Consider the following 23701-nt stretch of genomic DNA (forward strand, 5'->3'; position numbering starts at 1 on the left):
ATATATATATATATATATATATATATATATATATATATATATTTAAATATATATATATATATACATACATACATATAAATATATATATATATATATATATATTTATATGCACATATATATATATATATATATATATATATATATATATATATATATATATATTTATATATATATACACACACGTGTATCTATATACATACACACTTGTGTATCTATATAATTTATACAATGTATTTTTTATATATGTATGTATAATACATATATAAAATATGTATGTGTTTATTTATGTATTCATATGTATATATGTGTGTATGTATAAGTCAATATATTATGTATTTATGTATAAATATATATATATATATATATATACATATGCATATACATATATACATACATACATACATACATATATGCACTTATAAATGAATGTATATGTTATGTATACATAATATATACACATATACTCACATATGTGTGTTTATTTCGGCGTATGTATATTTGTGTGTATTTGTATCTGTATATGTGTGTTTATTTCTGCTATGAATATATATATATATATATATATATATATATATGTATATATATATATATATATATATATATATATATATATATATATATATATATATATATATATATATATATATAAAATACATTTTTTGTGTTAACAGTATTATTGTTATTACTATTAGTATTGTTATTATTGTTATATGTTTGAAAAATACTAGTGTTGTTCCTATATAAATGTGTGTGTACTAAATGCTATAGGATATCCTATTAATAATAATTATTTAACAAAAATGAAAAGAAAAAATTCAGCATAGTAGAAAGAATGTATGGAAAAATATCGATCAGCCTTAGCTGGAAATTTATTTCCTGAATGTTTAAATTTGTCTTCGAGCTGCAAGGCTGCACCAATATACTACCTATGCTTCATCGAATAAACTTTCTCTACCAATATTGACAGCAAAATCTAGTAATACTTTGTTGCAAAATACTGTCTGTAAGTAACTTTACTTATCTGTAAATCAATTGTTTATATTTGAAAATTATTATGTAAATGTTAAATTAATTTTTAATTGTTTGAGAAGATACAAAAAATGAGTCAGCAGTATAAAAAATATGGCATGAACCGAAGCCAGCAAGAAAATTTCTTGCATAGTCTATCTGATTGCAGAAATAATATTTTTTTTGCTGATAAAGTTAAGGGTCTATTATCAAGCAGGCTATGGCTAGTGATATGCATTAGCACATATTGAACTTTTTTTGTTTTGTTTATATATATATATATATATATATATATATATATATATATATATATATATATATATATATATATATATATATATATATATATATAACATTTTAAAACCAGAATATGTGGGTTTTAATAAGCAACAAAACATAAATTGAAAAGATTCTACTATAAGTCTTCTACTTACTTATAATCTACTAAAATAATCTTACTAATTCTACTAAAAGTCAACTACTCATTTTTTCACATGTTCAGCGAAAAAGACAATGAGAAAAAATATTAATCCTGGTACAACTGTTAATGAAAATACTTGTGTTGAAACTCTAGTTATTTATCTTTAACTTCAAAAAATTAAAAATGACACTAATATTTCTTGTATATTTTGTTTTTGCAAATTTTATCTTTTAGGAGTTTTACCGTTATCACATAATCTAGATGAAGACAATATATTTATAGAAGACTTCAGAAACTTAATGAAGATAAACCTAAATGTGATGGTTTCAAATCAACCTTTAAAGATTTCTATATTTATAAGCAAAAATCAATTAAGAGAGGATTTACATCCTGGTACAAATGCTAATGAAAATACTTGTGAAAACTCGGGCTTCTGGGTCTTTCCAAAGTAATAACTTATTTGCATTTAATTTAAAAGTTTAGAATGTTTAAAATGTACAATAGTATATTTGATGAATTATGTTTCTTAATGGGTTTCATAAATTCTTAAAGGGCGTTTCTTATTTAGGTTGAAGTAGGTGGCTCTAAAAAACAATTTGAAAAGAAGAATGAAGGGTCGATTCCGTTTAAATGTACAGACAAACAAGCGTGATTAATAAGGAAAAAAGCAATTTTACTCTTCCATCGAATCATCAAGAAATTTGAGCTTCCGCAATATTTTTTAGATGAAGATTTGAATGAAATTAAATTTGAACAGGTTACCTCAATTGAGGAATTAGTAAAGTTCGAGACCCGACTTTTAAGAAAAATTAAAAAGAGCATTCGATGCTACTGGAATTGTTTGTAAAAATGCGAAAGCGTATTGTTATACGATTTTAGATTTTATAATGACGGAAGAGGCGATCAATCGAAATAAAATATTATGTATGGTAACCATGTGCCAAGCGTCTTTTATTAGCTTATTTCTAATGATTTGGTTTTTTATTTCTACGTTTATTTTTTCTTCGTAGTGTTATTGTAAAATAATTTACCTTAAAAAACAAAAATAAAACAATAAAATTGTCGTAAATATAATGTAGTATATATAAAAAAAGGTTTACATGTTTAAAGCTATAAACGTGTCTAACAAAACCTACGTATTTTTGGTTTATCATTAAACCGTGCTGGGCAGCTGTTAGTTTAGGCATAAGTTTGGAAAACTTATGCCTGAACTAACTTAAGGCATTAAATAAAGTTTCCGTTTGGAAACTTTATTTAATGCCATAAATCCGTTTTAAACTATAGAAAACACGAATTTAAAACCTCATAAAACACGTGTTTAAAACCTCAAAAACACGTATTTAAAACATAAAAAAACTCGTGTTTGAAACCTTAGAAAACACGTGTAAAACTCCAGTTAAACTTCCCGTGAAATCCTCGTGTTTTTGGTTTACGCCTGGATCGTAACAAACACGTGTTTATACGGGTTTTAATTCCGAGATTAAAACCAGATGTTCCGTCTGGGAATGCTCAATCCCAACCACTATTGAAAAGCAAAATGTTAAATTAGCTTTAAAAAATTTTGATGGTAAAACAGCAGTAGCCTCAATCCATTTTGGAAATGAACCAAAACAAGGATAGAACAGGAACTCATGAGTTTATTTCTTTAGTTAAAAAACTCTATTAAATGTCAAGTCTACTAGTAAAGGAATTTGTAATGGAGATAATAATTGCAATCCTATCAATGACTTAAATAATCATCTTTTTTTTTTAAAAAAAAAAAAGATTTCTTTTTGACTTCAGATGAAGATGGGAAAATTTTTAACAAAAAAGCAGAGATGGCTACCTAACTAAACAAACTGTTTTTGCTTGAAAAAACGCTAGATAACTTTTATTAAACTGATTAAATACATGCTAACTGATTTACATTTTTTCTATCTGTTAACAGGAATGTTTCAAATCAGAAAAAAAAAATTAAAATCATTAGTGGTTTAAACATTATTTCTACTAAACATAACAGTATATTATTCTTAGACTTTTTTTCTGAATGAAATCGTATCAATGCAATTGAAATTACAGACAATTCTGAAGATGTTTTTATTGATAGTTTTTCTAAATTAGTGACAATATCAGATAATGTACATGTTACTTTTTTGAATGCAATTCTCTTGAGTAAATTGCAGGCCAAGTTTCTACAAAGAAAAAATTTTGTGAGCTTTGAAAAAAAAAAAAATTGTATCAGAACATTCATTAAAATTTGATATTACTTCAGCATATGAATTCCTATTTAATTTAGATGGTTGGATGGATGTTACCTATTTAATTTAGATCGTGGAAGGTTGAAATGGCTAACAAATTTTTTGTTGCAACAAAAAGTTTTTTTTTAATTTTTTCTTCTTTGTTATCTTTTTAATATGAATCCAAGTATTTGTTGATGTCAAAGCACAAACAAATCCTAATATCTTTATCAATTAAGTGTTTAGAATTTTTTGAGATGAATGATGGTATATGCAATTGTTATATTTCAATACTATATGATGCGTGACTTGCCATATGTAAACTACCAAAAACAATTATTGCAAAAAAAGCTAATAACCTTCAAAATGTCGAAAAAGTAGTATAAAAAAGTTCTAAAAGTATTAAGAAAGCTGGCAACTTTCATAAGATATTATTTAAGAATATTGCTAAAGTTACTTTAATAATAAAAAAATAAAAATTTATTAGTCTTAATGAGACCTTTGTTATATTTTTTAAATTTAATTCATGAGAAGAATCATATAAAAAAAAAAATGTTACTACATAAATGTGATTGTTATTATTATCATTTTATTCATTCACTTTTTTTTTTGTAATCAGATAATTTAAGTTAAACAAAATACAAAAAAATTATTTTGCATAAGCTTATAATTAAAAAAAATCTTTTTAAAACAAGACAAATATCAATGGACTACTAATGTGACGTCATATTCCCCATGACCGGACCTTTTATTTTAGAAGGCCTTGAGTAGTATCAAAATAAATTTTTTACAGCAGATGTTTTTAGTAAACCTTATTTCCCAGAATTTTATATAAAACAAACAAAACAAAATTAAATAATAGGGTTTCAGGCCACTGATGATAAAACGCACAAAATTATTAAAGCGTATAATAATAAAGTATATCTAGTTATTAAAAGTGTATAATAATTACAGATAAATAATGCATCTTATTTGTTTATCATTTATTATATATTTCTTGTTGTGGTTAAATGTCGAGATAGGATTTCAAAGTCGATTACTGATCATAAATGTTTAAGACTTAAACTAATTTTGTTAAATACCACAATTTTCCGTAGATTTAAGATACCACTAACAAACATAGCTAATTCAGGAAAAACTGTTCTACAAAGAAATGTAAAATAAGTTTTAAATGAATGATAAAATCAGTGTATATCAATAGTGTTTTTTTTTTTTAGCTCAAAAGCTAAATAATAATAATTATTATTGTTGTTGTTATTGTTGTTGTTGCTGTTGCTATTAAATCTTACATAGTGTAATGATCGTAAAGAAAAATAAATACTTTGTTGTTGTTTATGTGTTAATGTATAAAATATATTTATTTCATTTTAATTAATTTATTCTTAGACTTGACTCTAAAATAAAAAATATTAATAAAAGTGAAAAAAAAAAATCTGGAATTAAAAAAAAAAAAAAAAAAAAAAAAAAAAAGAAACGAAAAAAAGAAGCAGGAAAGAAAAAGAAACTCAAAAAAGACAAAGGTACTTTGCTTAAGTTTTACTTTAATCCCACTGGCTCTAATAACTACCCAGTTACCAAGTGCAACTGGGTCCCAACTGGGAAAAATGCTGGAACCCATCTGGGTATTTCCAATCGTGATTTGTCAGCGTGAAACAGATTTGAATTTTATAGCATTTTTAAGAAACAAAATACTATTATTATACAATTCAAACTACAAATTTTGCTTTAACTTGTATTGCTTTTCTTCTTTAGTGCTTTCATCCTTTTTTACACTAATTTTTTAAAATAAAAATAAAGATTATAAGAATAGTATGACAATTTAAAGAATAATATAACAATTATAATATAACAATTATAAAGAATAATATAACAATTTATAGCATATATACTTCCAAATAAATATAGATTTAGAAATATTTATTAATAACATATCATGCAGTGTATGCATCTTACACACAACAAACAATTATGAGGCAACTAAAAGCACAAACTAACTCAATGCAGTATATAAATTGTATACATGTAAGATAACCATAGCTGGAATGAATGCTATTTATTACCATAATTTGTTGTTACACATTAATCACCTCAAAGCAAATTTAAAAACAAAGCACTGTTACTATTAAATCTTATAAACAAAAAATTTATTATAATTGTTAAAAATAACATGAATAAAAAATGATACAAAAATAAATACTGGAGAAACTGTAGCCTCAATATGAAACAATTAATAATACTTGAACTTCTTCAGCTGCTATCATCAGTTGCAATCGCAAGTGCTGACAGGCAGTATGCAGGGAATCTAAAACAATGTTATTTAACAGTAATGTTTGATATTTTTAGACTTGACATAAATAGCTTGTAAACAACTTGTCCTGTTGTTTTGATAAGGTTCTAACTGAAAATTTTACATTTATTTAGAAAAAATTTTGTAATTTTATTTTATAATTTAGAAAAAATTTATTTAACTTTTTTTAATCAAAAGTTTTATTTTAATCAAAATTATTTTTAAATTAAAAAAATTTTTTTTTCTATATTATTGTGAAAAAATAAAAATATAATTGTATAAATATTTTTATTTAGACATTAAAAAAAAAAAAGAAAAAAAGATTTATTTGCTATTCACCTAATATTAAAAAAGTTAGTTAGAACTTTATCAAACCAAAGTAATGAACTATGATATAGCAAGAATACAATGTTACTTATTTGAATTTTTAAGTCTTGCTTAAATTAACATGATATCAAATATTCTTTGTGATCTTGGCTAATGGTTTCTTATCTATAACTCTATAAATTCAAAAATAGTTAATATCAATAAAATTTTGACTATATCTAACTAAATAATATTTTAATATAAAAATTATTATTTACTATTGTTTAAAAATTATGAAAAATTAAAATAACTGTAATTTTGACTTGTATTACAATAACAAAGTTTGTTATTAAACTTATTGCAATAAAAATCATCTTACAATTTTAACCAAGTGCATACTTATAATTATAATCACAATTATTCAAACGTACATAAAGGAATTTTCAATTATCTTGGACCACAACTTCTTTTTTAATTGCATGTTGCATTTGAGGTACATTTTATGATTTTATTTTAAATTTATTTTACAGCAAATTCTAAAAAAGTATAACACCGTTTGATAAATTATTTGAAAGACTTATGCATAGATTAATTTTAAACATTACTACAGTGTGATTGATAACTTTACATGAAAATAAATGCTACCATATACAATTTGATAAAATAATGATTGGAATGATGTTGCATAGATAACATACATGCTTACCATAAATGATCTAAATAAAATAATGAGAACAAAAATATTAATCTATTAATCAACTAATAAATGAACATGTAAATAAAAATTACAAAAAATACCATGGAGGTACCAAATGAAGTTTTGTGAAAATTCCTGCAAGTGCATACTTACTATAATTATGTCATATTACTATATAAGTACTTTTTAAAGGGTTTTTTAAAATATTTTTTCATAACATTTTATTGAAAACAATGCAAAACAAACTGTTTTTGGTCTGAAAAAATGTGCTACAATTATACCATTCAGATCTCCTGGTTGTTAATATATCATTTCTTAACCAGCTCAAATCTTAGCCGTAAAACTCTAAAAACAAAACATCGATACTATTAGATAACCTCTTAAATAAAAAAAAATTTCATTAAGACCTAAACAAAAATAACATAAATAAAAAATGCGTAACCAAAATAAATCATTGTTCAAAGTATTTTTTTTTTACTAACACACTATGCTATAAAAAAAATTCATATGAATATGAATGCAAGTCTAAGGTTTGAGATCTTTTTATAGCTTTGTAAATACACATATAATATATTATTATACAACTATATCATATAGTCATGTAATAATATGATATTAACTATATGTGTATTTACAAAGTTATAAAAAAGATATCAAACGTTACAATATGATATAATCATGTAATCACGCGATGAAAGTTGACTTGCAAAAACATTCATGAGTATTCAAACATGTTGTAAAATAAATTAAATATACAATTATCAAAAGGTTCTTGAGTTCAATATAGAATTGAAAATGTAGTTTTGATTTTAAAACATTGTAAAAATATTATGATATACGTTTTTTGCAATATTTAGGATCAAAAGTAGATTTTCAATCTTATATTGAAGTTTTTTATAATTGTAATTTTTTTAAATAATTTATTTCACAACATACTCTAAAACGATAATAAACACTCAGTGATAATTAATTGAAATTTTTATTACACACAAATAACTTTATTGTTATTTAAATATGCAATTATAAAATGCTTTTTAGGTTCAATATAAAATTGAAAATGTAGTTTTGATCCTAAAATATTTCAAAAAACTTGTCATAAGTCTTTTGCAATATTTAGGATCAAAAGTACATTTTCATTCTTTTATACATGAGTATGTAAAAAAGAAGTTGCGTTTATAGAGGCAGCAAGTCATTTTAGAAGTTTTTATTTTATTTTGTTTATTTAAAAACTTTTAATGAATACAATGCCAATAAAACTGCTCTTAATCTGAAAATACACACTACCATTATACCACTTGCATCCCATCTTCAAACCAGCCGTAAACTCTTCACGGAAGCCCCATGTTAATTCTAGTAGAAACCTAGATTTAATTTGCTGTAATAACTTTACACTATATGGGATCCATCTGACACCCAGATCAATTTCCAGCCTGAACCAAATCCCGGCTTATTCCCAGTCAATCCCAGCTGGGACCCATTTGGAATGGTTATCTGGGTACTTAGTAAACAAATTCAAAATTTAACTGTTTATCAACAAATACTTTTAACATACAATAATTATAGTATAAATTTTATATTTAAAATATATAATATTATGTAATTGTCTTTGTTCTTTACACCGATAGCATCTGGTTAATCAATATTTCTTGGAAATCAATAGCATCAAATATATCTCATTCAATAGACATAAGTATGAATGCTTCAAGATTATCTTGATTCAGAGAAAACAATTTTTAAATATTTTAAGTTTGCTGAATGCTCGTACTTAATTAACAGAGAGTGTTAAAACAAATTTAACTGCAGTATACAAATTACAATATGTAAGATGCATGTTAATTTGGTATAATTATTTTTGTAGACATAAATTATAGTTAAGCATAATTAAGCATGATTTTGAACTGTGATTATTATTGATAGTTTTTGATTTTCCACACCATGAAAAAAAGCAAAACATTTTTTCACTAAACATATATAACTAAATATAAAAACAGCATTTTATAAATACTGAATACCAGCTATAGTTTCCTTATTACTTGAAAGTCTTGCAATAAAACTGGTTCTTAATTATTCAATAGTGCATTGAAAAACTTTTTCTCTAAACTCATCAATAGGATTTAAAGTTGGTTCATATAAACAGGTTTCATCATAATTGCACTTCTTATGTCTAGAATGTATTAATGTTTAATTTATCTTCCAAAATTATATGGTTATTCAATTCAAAATTTATAAATTTATCATTCATAATTTGTGAAAATTTCTCTGCTTCAATTGATAATAGTATTACAAATTTTTTAATTTTACAAAATGTATTTTCTACCATTACCAACAAGCTAAAGGATCTAAATTACTGTACTGTAAATATTTTATACTGTAAATATTTTGATATATGTCCAATAGCATCGAAAACTTTAAGAAATAAATGGGCTGTTAAAATAACTTGAAATTCACACAATTCATTTTTTAAAGAAGTTGCTTCATATATGGATTTTTGATCAATGTTTTTTGATGAATAAATAAAATCTAAAGTAAAAACAATGGTAGAGTATAAACAGTCTCCGTCAAAAACCCTCTAAAATATGTGCGTAGCACATATTTTAAGTCAAAAACAGTAAGAATTAATCCTAGAAGTCGAAGCGTAGATGACTCATTGAGTAAATTACCATTCTAAAATGTAGGAATATCTAGATTATTGCAATAACGATTAGGTGAAAAATGTTGCTTGACAATATAGCAGTGTTTAAATATTGTTTTAAAATTGCATATTCAGCAGTAAATTTTAAAAGTTCCAAAAAAAAGAAATTATCTGTATTGATCAATAGAGGTAATTTCTCAGTTGATGGATGATGTTAATATCAAGATGGATGATGTTAGTATCATCCATCTTTATATGAACAATCTATCCACAAAATGGATGATGTTAATATCAATATTAACATAATTTATCTTGTACAGCCTATATGTGCCACCAGTTCCACATTAAGGTAAATTTTGCTTACCCAAAAACTTTATTATTTCAAATGCTTGTTTTAATACATGAATTCTTCTTCAAACTGTTTTTTTTTAATTCATCACATTACAGCTGATCAAATATTCTATTTGATGCTTTTACATAACTTTCAACAGCAAAAATATGTACTTTGCTTTTTTTATATGATTCTGCTGGTGCATAAATATTTCAAAAGTTTATGCATCCAGTAGAAAAATTGATGATGTAGAGAAAGCAATACATATACTGCAATACAACACTTTCACATTATAAAGTCAACCTTTTTCTCAAAATGGTAAAAAATAAATTTAAAAATGAGGTCAATGATAGAACTGTCCAGATTTGGATTTGGATAATTGGAACCTGGATCAACAAATTAGAATTATTTGTTAGTTAAGCAGAGACTTAAATAAACCAAATTTTTGCTTTTTGGAACAGAGAACTGTAATTTTTTGACCTAAAGTGGATTTATATTTTACAAAATACTTGTTTCAATGCCCTAATATATATATTTTATTTTAGATTTAGGGATGTTTTTTACTTTTTTTGTTCAATATCTATTTGTTCTTGAGACATTTGGTCAGTAGCCATTTGGTCAGGGGCATATGTAATATGTAGGAAATCAAATATTACATAAAACAAAGATCTCATTTTGTTTTAAAGCTTATTTTTAACTATCTCTTAAACTTTGAAACTTTGAATCTTATTAAAGAATTTTGCTGCATCAAAAAACGGATTAAGTATTTAGTAAATAGGATATTAAACAAATGTAGAACCCTTAAAACTTGGAGCTTGAAACTAAAAAATTTTAAAATAATGTATTGTATTTAATGCTAATCGCTTAAGTTACCATTCAACTAAATAGTATTTTAGCTTAAGATAAAGAAACAAAATTATTGATGGTAATGGCAATGATTATCTTAATAGATTTAATTGCAGCAACCTTTTTAATAATATCAAAGAGAAAACTGCTCATGGAAGGAGCAACAGAACATTTTGAGATGATATCAAGTCTGTATTAAATAGTTCACATAAACTTATTAAAATTTTAAAACCATATGAAGTTCCATATTGCAAAAGCATGTTTACGAACAAAAGAATAATAAAATTGATGCTAAAACTTGACATTATAATAATGTGGAACTCTCTGGTTCCTAAAACCTATTAAATTAACTGTTAAAGAGCTTAGTAAGGATAACTCAACAATTCTGACCAGTGAAGGTGTTCACATGTTTTTGTTCGAAAATCTTTCTGACCAAATGACTAATTTAGGTGTAGTGATCCTAGATTCACTCAAAAGCTATAGACTATGACAGCTTTTTAATTAAATAGTAATCTAATAATTTTTTTTTATGTTTTAATAAATTGAGTATTTATTGTTGTGTTAGAAATTTAGGGCTTATTGAAAATGTTAAATTGTTATTAAAAGTCTATTACTATCATGCTATTTAAAAATCTTTAGTTACAGTATAAACTAACCTAGTTTACTCTGTAACTTTTTTTTTTTTTTTTTTCATCCTTGCTTCCAACAAGGCTGCAAGCAGCCACTAATTAAAGTTGGAAGTTACTGAAAGAAAAAAGATGCAGATTGCAGAGCAAGATAACGATTGACAAACGACTTGAAGGATTGAAAATTATATGAATCAGGAAAGCAAGATGAAGGAAGCAAATTCCAAAGAGCTGATAATCGAGGAAAAAAACTAGACGAACAAGCGCTTTGGGAGCACTTAGGAACAGTTACAGAAAAAGAATGACACTTAATTAAATGACGAGTAACACGAGAATGAATTTTAGTAGATGGCACAAGAGACGCTAGCTCTTTAGAGCAGTGCCCATTATAGTATTTGTAGAAAATAGAAAGAGAAGCAACATTACGACGATGTGATAATGGTTGGAGGTTGGCTGCAAGAGCAGGTCCAACTATGTTTACAATGCGTTTTTGCACCTTGTCTAAAAGAGGAAAAGGCATCATTAGAAGAACCGCCCCAGATATGGCAACAGTATTCCATACAAGGCCGGATTTGAGATTTAGAGAGATAGAAAATAGAATCCAAAGTAAGAAAGTGACGAGCTCGATAAAGAGATGCAACCTTAGCAGATGCTAATTTTGCAACTGATTTGATATATGTTTTCCAAGAAAGATTGGAAGTAAGAGTTAACCCTGACGGAACTTCAAAATTTGGGCCCCCCCGCAAAAGAATGTTTTTAAAAAAAAAAATAAAGCTTCACATATTAAATAGATTTTTATTTCATATACCATATTTAAAAACAAAAAATTAAATAAAGATAAAGATAACTTCAAAACGAAACTAAAACTTAACCGAACTTAAATAGTGAAAACTTTCCTCCTTGATTTCATATTGGCAAAATCGGTAATGATGTTTTTCATTTCCATTTTTCCAGCCGCTTTTACCTCAATAGAAACTATTGCAAGGTCGCTTAAACGTTCTTTACCAATGGTATTTCGTAAATAATTTTTTATTATTTTAAGTTTCGAAAAAGAACGTTCAGCTGATGCAGCAGTAACAGGTAATGTAAGAAACAATAACAATGCTGTTATCACTTGTGGAACTCTTGCTGCTATAGTTGACAATTTTACTATTAAAAGGTCAGCCAATTCACGTATAGATGATATTTTTGATATTTCATTGTGTAGCATTGACTTTACCATAACCATTTGCAGCGGAAATTCAGTTGTTATATCTTCACTATATTTTCTCTGAATGGCTTCTGCACAGCTTATGATCTCACCATCTTTCATTACCATTAATTTATTTGGATGGATGCAGGAAAATAATTGTACCACTTCTTGCATTCCTTTAAATCTATTGTCGAGTTGGTTGATAACGACGTCCAAAATTTTTATAAAAATATTGATGCGAAAAATTTCCTCACTACTATCAAAACGGTGATCTGTAGATAATTCGTCAAAATGCCTTTTCACAATTTTTCTTCTTTTTTGAAAAAATATTGCAGGAATCTGCCACGTAGTCGCTATTTCTACCGCTTCAAGTTTTGCTGAATCAAACATCTTTCTATATTGTTTTAAATTTTTGCTGGCATTTTTTAGAGAACCTGAAGCTGTCGTAAGATCTAAATTTTTAGTTTGCAGCAATTTTGATGGTATATGTACCTCATTAAGGATTTTAGACAAAAGCACGCATAAAAAAACAAATTCGAAACTGCTCATATTTTTTTGTATTATATTATGTTTTGTACTTGTTATTGATATCTCGGAAAGAGCTTTCATTATATCAAGTAAGCGAATTTTAACGGCGAAAAGAGAAGTATATCGTCCTGCTTATCGCGTTGGATTTAACCTTTTTAATGTTATTTGTGATTCTCCTGTATATTTGGATAGTAGATCCCACCTGTTTATGCTATTTCCGAAAAATGAATACACATCTTCTAGCATTACAAAAAATGAAGCAACTTCAACACAACATTTAACCGCATCGTTAATAACAAGATTTAAATTATGAGCTGCGCAATGCATATACATAACATTGGGTTGATTTTTCTTAAAAAGGGCTTGAACCCCATTGTATATCCCACTCATGACATTCGCACTATCATAACCTTGACCCCTGCAGTTACTTAATTTTATATGATGTTTTTCTAACAGATTTAAAATTTCTTCATGTAGTCCAGCAGCAGTGTGGTTATATATTTCCGTGAATCCCAAGAAAACTTCTTTAATTTCAATTGATGTGGCTTCATCTTTTTCATTTTTAATAATTTTTACGTATCTAAATACTTGACTGAGCTGATCTCTTTTAGTAATATCTTGTGTTGTATCCATTATAATTGAATAAAAAGGTGAACTATTAATATCAGCAGTAAGAGTGGCTTTTAAATGCGTTGCAAGGCAATGTATGACTTCATTTTGAATTTGATGGCTTAAATATTTTATTGATCCATCTGGCATACTCAAAACTTGCTTCATAACATTATCATATTTAGCTAAAAGTTGAACTTGGGTTAAAAAATTACCATTATATTCATTGTCAAATGATTCACGATGACCACGAAAAGCCAAAGAATTTTTACAAAGTGCTAATGTTATATTTACTATCCGCTCTAAGACTTGCACCCAAAAATTTGATTGGTATCGTATTTGTTCTTCTATATTTTTATCAATTGTTTCATTATGTCGCCATTTTTCATAAATGCAACAAGCAAATATATGTTGTTGACTATTTTCGTGAATTTTAATTTTTTTAGAAAGACCACGCCAATCTCTGACACCATGCTCACGCCAGTTATCCTTTGTTTTTCGTTCTTCTGAGAAAAGCCAACAAGGCTCACAATAAGCGGCATCAAGTTTTGGGGAATAGCAAAGCCATATTCTTTCTATAGATCCATATTTTGTGGTAGTTTTAAAATATTCCTTGGAAAACCTACGGTTTTCTTGCAAGGGGTCGCGTATAAAAGACCTTTTGGCCGACACGATTCCGATAATACAATTATTTTCTTAATATCTTTTGTTAGTATTTTACCATGAAAATTTGCAATGTCAGTAGAAAATAATTCACTTGATTTTTCTAAATTAATTTGTTCAATGGCGTCATTCGTATCAGAGTTTGAATCTTCCTTGTCTTTATTTCGGTGGTTTCTCGGAGACCTATTCACATCTTCTTCGTTCACATTTTTATTACCAGTAGCAATGTTTTCTTCGATATCATCATGTTCTACTGACTGATTTATACATACCACTTCTGCAGAGTTTTGACTTTCCACTTCCGTTTCCGCTCGCTTTTCGATTGGTTTCAAAAACGTTGTTAGCTTCGGCAATTTAGCTAAAGTAGCTTTTGTTTCTTTTAACTTTCTTCTTTTTGCTGCACCGCTTGTACTACTTAATTTCTTTTCCATTATTATGAGTCAAAATCTAAATTATTACAAATTTATAAATTCAGTACCTGTTGTAAAATTTTTAATTATTACAAATTTATCAATTACCTTTTATTAAATATATCAGTGAAGTAATAAACTCTCGTGCAACAATACTTTATTATTCGTAACACGATTAAATAAATTGGAGACTAGTAATTCAGATAAAATAAGAAATGAAAAGTTAACTTAATACAACGGAAGATTTAATATAAAATTGAAAATGAGAACATACATTTAAAAGTTAATTTGTATATGCAACAAGGATTATAGAATCATTATCCTTGATATGCAACGACATAACAAATAATATTGTTTATATTTTAAAAATATTGAATACGCAACTAAGAACTTATTAATTGAAGAACTTCTTACAGTTTAAAAAAAATTTATACGCAACAAATTATTACTTTTACCGAATTCAGTCTAATTGTCTAATTCATACACAAACACAACATAACGGTATAAAAATTAACTATACAATAACATCTGGCAGTTCGCAGCTGATAATCGTACTTTAATTCTCAATTGCGTATGCAATTTTAAAAAGGTTACAACTTTTCGTTTAAATGTAAACTACGCACTCCAATACAAAAATAAATTTTTGAACAATATATTTTAATACGATGGATGACATTTTTTTATCCAAGTTTTATATTTTAGGGCCCACTATACCTGCGGAAAAGAGTTTTATAGTATAAATATTATTGAGAGTATATTTTTTTTTTTTTGTGGGCCCCCTTTTGCTGGTTGCCCCCCCCCCCCCCGCGTCCAGTAGTTCCGCCACTGAGTTACGCATAAAAGTTGGTAAAGTAATTAGTTACGTTAAGAAAGTAGTAAGTATGTAAAAAGTGAAATAAGTGAAAAACCAAGTAACTGAAATTTAAAATATATGTTTAGTAATTACAACAAATTTGAAGTAGTTTATGTAAATCTACCATTAGCACACTATTTTGGGATTTAATTGTAGGTAATATTGTTTTATGTTTATATAAAATTTTATTCTATTTAATTAATAGGATAATAAATAAAACGCATCATGTCAAGTGGATCTAAGGCATGGCAAAATTTTACAAAAGAAAAAAACATAGAATCTGTCACTTGTAATATATGTAAAACAACAATAATGTGTAAAGGATTTTCAACAAGTGGTCTTCTTCGTCATTTAAAAAATCTTCACAAAGAAGTCGAAATTGAAGTAACAAAAAAAAGGCCAAACGAAGACACAAATTTTGAAGTTAGAAATGCTCAACCTAAAATTACGTCATTTATCAAAAAGGAATCTATAGAAGAAAATGTTTCAAAATTGGCGGCTGTAGATGGCTTTTCTATTAATGCTATTGTAAAATCTGAACTGATAAGAAAATCTTTATCTGATAAAGGAGTGATATTGCCAAAAAACCCTTCACATGTAATGAATTTGGTAAAAAGTCATTACCGTCTAGCAAAACAAGGAATGGTTAAGGAAATATCTATGCAAATTCAAGGTGGCTCAAGATTCTCTATTTCGATGGACGCTTATTTCGATTCTCTATTTCGATGGACGACATCTTTAAAAATTTGTCGCTATTTAAATATGTGCATTCATAAACTAGGCTTTGGAACTTGGGCATGATTCGAATAGTTAGGTTGCTTCCAGCTGAAAAAATTATTGATATGGTTGAAAATAAATTATCCAAATTTAATTTACAAAGAAGTATATAATTTCTAGTGTAACTAACGGTGCATCAATTATGAAAAAATATGGAAGATTATGCGGGATGGAACAACAACTTTGTTATGCACATGGGCTATATTTAGCAGGGTGTGATGTTCTCTACAAAAAACAGTGATTTCAAATTCATCGGGCAGTGAGTGTAATGCATCAAACAGTTAGAATTCTGATGAAAATAATAGTGAAAATGACGAACCTGAAGAAATTGATTTTGCACCTTCAGTGGATTTACAGTCCAGCCAAAACAACGATTTATTAAATTTACGAGATGTTGAGATCACTGACGAATTATTAGGCCGCATAAGTATTGCACAAACAGTTCGAAAGGTCCGAAGAATTGTACGAATGTTTCGTAAATCACCACTCAAAAATGAAATTTTACAAAAATGCGTAAAAATTACATACAATAAAGAACTCAACTTAATACTGGATGTAAATAGATGGTGGAATAGTCTTCTTGCAATGTTGGAGCGATTTATTGCATTAAAACATGTATATTAAAAGCATTGATATATTTTAAGCACAACAATATTAACAATATTTCGGAGGATGAATATTTAGTGGTGCAGACTGAGTTACTACTAATTAAATTGAGAATTGAAAGAAATGGATTTTTAATGCAACGAAAAAGCGTACAAATAATTTAGAAAAATTATATAATGCTCTATTAACTATCCCATCGACATCAATCAATTAAGAAAGAGCTTTTTTGGCGGCAGGTCTTTTTCGGCGGCAGGTTTTTCCCTTATCTAATTGGATAAATTCTTGCTTGTTTCCTCATCACCACCATACCCACTTCTAATTCTAACATACACCTCTCATATAATTTAATGGTCTGGTGTAAAATTGTAGTCATTTTTTGTAATTTAAAATTTTTAATTTCTCTTTAAAAACACCTTTTTATGAAAAAATTTTCAATTTCATACGGGTAAGGTGGTTGTCTGGTCTGTCAGCCCTATACCTCCGATAGTTAGAGTTTGATATAATTTGTAGCCCACTCTTACACCTATCTTTTAATAAAAAGATATTTGTATTTTGACGAGAATTGACAAAGTTATGACAATTTAAGCGAAGAAATAATTTTAACCACGGTTTCTTTAACAAATCCATATATCGAAAAATCCGTACTTAAACCGTCATAACTTTTGAACAAATGGTTCAATTTTGATGATTTTTTCACCATTAAAATATTGTATTGATCTTCTTTCCAATGATATATAACAGTATAGTATTCAAACAGTTTGAAATTTTTATCCACATACCTATTAGGTACGCGGAAATAGCGATTTACGGAACCGATTTTTATGCTAAAATCCTGTGCCACGTTTTTTTGATATTTTAAAAAGGTAGCGTTAGACGAACGTATTTTTGTGGTGTTTCTTTTTAGAAACATTTATATACGTAGATTATTTTTAGAAAGAAGAAAAGCTAATCTTGTTTTTTATGTGACTTTTATATATGGTAAACTTTTTTATTGATTTTTTTGCTCATTAAACTTTTGTTGAGATTCTCACGTTAAATTCTTGTCGAAGGAGTGTTGAGCATTTATTTAAATCTATTTGGCGAATTTTCTTTAATGCATTTTCTTTGCACTTGCCAAATTTCAGCGAATAATATTTATTAGCAGATAGTTTAAAAAGTCCAGCACTTTTGGTACCTTTTTTTGTTTTTCTAAACTCGGTAAATGCGGAGTTGGGGGGGGGGCGTTTATTTTTTCTTAAAATGCAAAACAATATAAAGTATTGTTTTAGATTTTAAGAATTAGGTTAAGGTATATAATATTAGATTTAAACATTTGATACAACATTAGATTACAACTCTTTTGATGCCTTGTTAGAGATATGTACGAAGCACTTAGCCCTTTTTAATTTTAATGTTAGTGTATGTAATATTTTAAATGTAAGTTATTGTTAAAAATGATCAGTACTTTGCAAAATTAGACTAAACTTTTATAACTGTTGTTTTATCTTAACCTGATATAGCTTATGTTTACAGTTTCTAAAAATTTAATTGGCATTATTGAGGTTGAAATATTAGTTGTTAATGTAACCATTACATGTTGTAAAAGGTCTTTATGTTATTTTTTAAGACTATTTTTTACAACATCTTTATAATGTTATACTATATGCTATGTATTTATAATGTTATCAATTGTTAACTGTTTTCTGCCATTCCAGATTTTGCCGGGGCCTCAGGATTTATAGGACCTTATAATTTTAAAATTTAAGTATATATTTTTTAATAAAAATATTAATTTTTTTACATGTCTGTCAAATCTTTTTCTTTGGATTTGCGAACTTTGAACAATTTGAATGAGAAAAGCATACCAACTGGAATAAATATACTATAACTATGGATATACTCGTTTTTCCAAAGTACTTTGGCTTTTTTACTTTCATTCAGTCAGTTCTATATTGTTTCTCAATCCCTGTTGGGGCAGAAGGAAATTGCTTACTACATCAAAACTCATCAGACAGTAGTTATGACAGGAAGAAAGTTTGAATCTGGTCATAATAAGAGAAAAAGAAAACTCGAGAAAGAAAAATACCTCGCCACTCAGAAGAATTCAATTTTGCGTCACCTTAAGTCACTGAGTGATTCAAATACTCAAGAGATTGCTACTTCTAAAGTTGCACATCGTCCTCATCCTGATGATACCCCTCAACTTCCTGCGCTTGAAGATAATCTAGAGACCCTACCTCATCATCATGGAGAAGATTATTCAAGCTGTATTGGACCTCATCGAGGTCCAATACAGCTTGAAGAAGATCCAGATACACTACCTCATCATCATGGAGAAAACGATCCAGGTCCAATACAACTTGAAGAAGATGATAATGGGATTTATGGCCCTTAGCCCGAAGATAATCAACAGCCCCTCTATGTTCCAGAAAATAATATTGTTGAAGAAAATATTACGTTTCCATCAACATCACAGTAAAATGGAAATTATTTTTGTATGAGAACAGTACAGTCCCTGTTATCCGTCACTCGGTTATCCGAAAATAATTTTTTTTCCCATTTTTTTTATTTGTTAATTTACCTTTCCTTTTCATAGTTTCTATTGATATTTTGCATATTTTTGCCTTGTTTTACGTTATTTAAATAATATAAATACGCACGATCACATTAAGAACTGTAACCTACTAATGCATATAAATTTTTTTTTTTCGTTCTCCATATCCTTGTTATCCGACAATTTTTTCTCTTATCCGACACCCCTTGGTCCCGTATTAGTCGGATAATCGAGACTCTACTGTATAAATCTTTCTTCTCTTATGAAAGATCCAATTCTAATTTCCTTAATTCTTTCATTTCAGAATTGAGGATGCTGCTCTTTGGCCCAAAATCTTAATGAATTCATTTAGAGAAATTCTGGTTCAACAACGTCCTATAAAACTGAAGGAGGAAGATTTTCCAAAAGATAACCATAGACGAAAATTCTCTGTGATGTATTATAAAGGGCATTTTCCAAATGGGGAAACCTGTGAAAGAAAATGGTTAGTTTATTCCAAGCATTCAAACAGCATATTTTGTTTGCCATGCAAAATATTTTCATCGGAAAAAAGAGCACAAAATTAACTGAAAATGGATATTCTGATTGGAAACATATAACATCAAATCTCAAGGACCATGAGAAGTCCGTAAACCACAAGGCATGGTATATAAAGTGGATGGATTTGGCTGCAAGAATGAAGAAAAATGAGACTGTCAATAAATGGAACTTAAAAAAAATCAAATTAGAAGTGGAGTATTGGCAAAACATTTTGAAGAGAATAATTTCAGTTATAAAATTTCTTGCCTCTCACAATTTAGCATTCCAAGGACACACTGATAAATTATTTACTAAAGGCAATGGAAATATTTTGGGCTTGATTGAAATGATTTCAGAATTTGATCCAATACTTTAAGAGCATCTAAGAAAAATTAAATCACACGAAGTAAGTGATTACGATCTTGGCAAAAACATTCAAAACCAAATTATTCAACTTTTGGGTTCAGAGATAAAGAAATTTATAATTTTAAATTGTCAGAATGCAAAATATTATTCAATAATTATGGATTGCACTACAGACGGAACTCACCAAGAACAATTAACCCTAGTTCTTAGGTTTTACAACTGCAAGTTATTTGCAGTTGAAGAGCATTTTATTGGATTTGTTGATGTAAATATGACAACCGGTGAAGTTTTGACAGAAACTTTCCTGAAACATTTGAAAGATGCAGGTCTAAATTGTCGAGGTCAATCATATGATAGTGAAGCAAACATGAAAGGGATTCATTCTAGTGTGCAAAAAAGAATAAGAGACATTAACCCTACAGCGTTTTTTGTGCCATGTAGTGCCCACAGTTTGAATTTTATGGTATGTGATGCTGCAAAATCTTCTTCAAAAGCAGTGTCATTTTTTTGTTTGGTACAAGAAGTTTATAACTTTTTCTCAGGTTCTAATATCAGATGGGCCATTTTAATGAAATCAGTGCAAACTTTGACTTTAAAGCCACTGTCTGATACTCGATGGGAGTCTCGAGTGGAAAGTTTAAAGACATTAAATATGAATATTCCAAAGTTTATGATGCTCTAGTTGATATTGCTAACAGTTCAGTGTATGATACATCTACCAAATTTCAGGCAAATAATCTTGCCAAGCAAATGTCCAAATTTACATTCATGGTAAGCTTGAGTGTATGGTATGACATATTATTTCAAGTAAATTTGGTCAGCAAAAAAATGCAGTCTTTAGACTATGATCTATCAACAGCACAAACCGAAATTGACCAACTACTCAAGTATTTTAATGACTTTCGTGATAAAGGAATTAAGGATGCCAAACGTTTTGCTATGGAAATTGCAGAAGAATTAGAAGTAAGTCCTCAGTTTGAAGCTGAAAACACAGTTCGTCCCCGAAAGAAAAAAACTATTTTTTCCTATGAATCTGCAGATGAACCAATTTTAAATCCAGAAACACAGTATGTGGTGGAAGTTTTCAATGTACTGGTAGATCAAGTGCTATCATCTTTAACAAGTCGATTTAATCAACTGAAAGAACTTTCTGAGCTTTTTGGATTCCTATATAAAGTTCCAGAAGTCACCCAAAATACTGAAGCAATTAAGAAACATAGCAAGGATTTAGAGGTTGCCTTAATTGAAGATCGACATTCAGATGTGATTTCAAATCAATTATTTGATGAAATCAAAGCAATATCCAGTATGGTTCTAGGAAAATTGCTCCCTAAGGCACTGATCAAGTTTATTTTATAAAATCACTACGAACAATCTTTTCCAAATTTAGTTATAGCATTGCAAATTTTATTAATATTGTCACTTACTGTTGCTTACGCAGAAAGAAGTTTCTCAAAACTTAAATTAATTAAAACCTACTTAAGGTCAAATATATCACAGTACAGACTTACAGGCTTAGCTGAGATATCAATTGAAATTGACGAGTTAAAGAACATAGATATTAGTGCATTAGTTGAAACATTTGCTAATACTAAAGCTCGTAAAGTCAAGTTTTAATAAAGTCATGACTATAATAATAATTTAATGAAAATAATTTAAAATTTTTTTTTTCATTTCAGGGGGGCCTCACATTTTGTTTTTTTTCCCAGGGTCTCCAAAGTTCAAAGGCAGCCTCTGAGTCAATGAGATACTTAACCTAAACACTAGTAAATATCAACTTGATAATATTCTTAATGTTTCAAAAAATGGGCTTGCAACTATGTACGGGATTGTTCAAAGTTCACTGAATTTTTTTAATAAGCCCTTTGAAAACCTTCCAGCAAGCATCGCAATAACACAGTCGATGCCCCTTAATCAATATAATTAATTGATTCCTGTTTCAGAGTCTTCTATTGTGTCAACGATTGAAAGCACTGCTACTTTACCTTTAGTTAATAGCAAGCCTTTCTCTTCTCTAATTTCTAAAAAAAACAAAACAAGAAAGCATGCATCTTGAGAAGAACTCACCCCAAGAAAAAAAACTCCTTGATAGGTTATTATTTTTATTTTCTCAGTTAGCAAGTTAAACCAGAAATCACCGTGAAAAATTAGCACAAGTAAAATCGAAATTAAATAGCGTGTCTTCCAGGCTTAAAGTACTCAGGCAAAATATCAAAAGAAAAGAAAACATTATTAAAGCTTTAAGAGCAGAAGTTAGAGACCTAAATCAACAAATGAAACCAAATTATTACAATCGGATAATTCGCAAACTTAAAGCAAAAACAAAGGCATTGAAAGTAAAAGAAAAACAAAATTTAATGCAAATAAAAGTAAAACATAATATTGATATTAAGGCAGATAAAGTGTTTATTGCTCAATTAAAAAATGATATAAACTAAATGAGAGGGGAAAATTACATATGTTTATTTGTCAGAAGATGAAAAGATCTACCCTTTACAAATGAGGATGATAATATATAGCATGTTATTGGCTAATTTCCCAACAAGTAACAATGGATTTCTAATTCAAAAAGTTGGGCAATATTAAGGTGTTAACTTCACTGAAATTCCTCATCGTTGCACTGTTGAGCAAATGACACGCGAACTTGGAACTATTACAGAACTGCAATCAGCAGAATGGGCTGTCTGTAATTCTTATCTTATTCTTGAATTTGATGCAACAACACAAGAGAATGTTTATATAACACTGTTCACCTTACGTCTATAAACAACTGTCAGTTCATTGCTCTGGACCAATTACCTGGTGGAATAGCAATTGATTATGAAAGCCATCTATGTGGTGCAGTTGATCATTTAGCTCTTATTTATTCAGATTTTGACTCGCTTCCCTACAATGAATGTCGTTGTTCAATAATCTCAAATATATCCAACACAATGTCTGACCGATTGTCAGTAAACCACCTTACCATTACCAAAATATGTGATACCTGGAGCAAGAATCTGAACGAGCTAAACTGCCATTTGCACCCTCTCGACACAATTTCTGTTTCATGTCGCGAAACCTTAAAATCTTTAGATTTGGAACAGTGCGGATTATTTGGAAATGATTGTATGGCAGTCAAAATTGTATTAGCTATAAACAAGATGAGATTTAAAGGTATCAAAGGGGGTCCAGAAGGATTTGTATATTTTTTAGATAATAAAAAACTACCGCGCGGTATTATTCCAAGGTATCGTGGAAACCGCCTTCACATCTTTTTTCATACTTGTTTTATT

At 28.0% G+C, this 23701-nt stretch overlaps 4 protein-coding genes and 1 long non-coding RNA gene across 5 annotated transcripts; 3 read left to right on the top strand and 2 right to left on the bottom strand.

Annotated features, from left to right (window-relative positions):
• Positions 1-676: 676 nt before the first annotated feature.
• LOC136077737 (uncharacterized) lies at positions 677-2482 on the top strand. The gene is made up of 3 exons (XR_010637236.1): positions 677-1003; positions 1664-1877; positions 1998-2482. It is a non-coding gene; the product is annotated as an uncharacterized LOC136077737 (long non-coding RNA).
• A 2547-nt stretch (positions 2483-5029) lies between these two features.
• Positions 5030-22748, top strand: LOC136078165 (uncharacterized). The gene is made up of 2 exons (XM_065793262.1): positions 5030-5165; positions 19846-22748. The coding sequence occupies exon 2, from the start codon at positions 21042-21044 to the stop codon at positions 21783-21785; it is 744 nt and encodes a 247-aa protein (XP_065649334.1). The 5' UTR covers positions 5030-5165; positions 19846-21041; the 3' UTR covers positions 21786-22748.
• On the bottom strand, positions 12248-13171 carry LOC136078682 (zinc finger MYM-type protein 1-like). Its single transcript, XM_065794467.1, has one exon. The coding sequence runs from the start codon at positions 13169-13171 to the stop codon at positions 12248-12250; it is 924 nt and encodes a 307-aa protein (XP_065650539.1).
• On the bottom strand, positions 13223-14793 carry LOC136078683 (zinc finger MYM-type protein 1-like). Its single transcript, XM_065794468.1, has 2 exons — positions 14358-14793; positions 13223-14274 (listed from the first exon to the last, which is right to left on the bottom strand). Exons 1-2 carry the CDS (start codon positions 14791-14793, stop codon positions 13223-13225), a joined length of 1488 nt encoding a protein of 495 aa, XP_065650540.1.
• On the top strand, positions 20023-20436 carry LOC136078684 (uncharacterized). The gene has a single exon (XM_065794469.1). It carries the CDS (start codon positions 20023-20025, stop codon positions 20434-20436), a length of 414 nt encoding a protein of 137 aa, XP_065650541.1.
• Positions 22749-23701: the final 953 nt, after the last annotated feature.

The sequence above is a fragment of the Hydra vulgaris genome, chromosome 03, assembly GCF_038396675.1.
Source record: "Hydra vulgaris chromosome 03, alternate assembly HydraT2T_AEP".
NCBI lineage: Eukaryota > Metazoa > Cnidaria > Hydrozoa > Anthoathecata > Hydridae > Hydra > Hydra vulgaris.

Coding starts and splice junctions, on each gene's coding strand:
- LOC136078684 (XM_065794469.1), top strand. CDS start 20,023: ATGGTTAGTTTATTCCAAGCATTCAAACAGCATATTTTGTTTGCCATG.
- LOC136078682 (XM_065794467.1), bottom strand. CDS start 13,171: ATGAAAGCTCTTTCCGAGATATCAATAACAAGTACAAAACATAATATA.
- LOC136078683 (XM_065794468.1), bottom strand. CDS start 14,793: ATGGAAAAGAAATTAAGTAGTACAAGCGGTGCAGCAAAAAGAAGAAAG. Junction 14,275..14,357: donor GGAATCGTGTCGGCCAAAAG/GTCTTTTATACG, acceptor ATGGATCTATAG/AAAGAATATGGCTTTGCTAT.
- LOC136078165 (XM_065793262.1), top strand. CDS start 21,042: ATGGGAGTCTCGAGTGGAAAGTTTAAAGACATTAAATATGAATATTCC.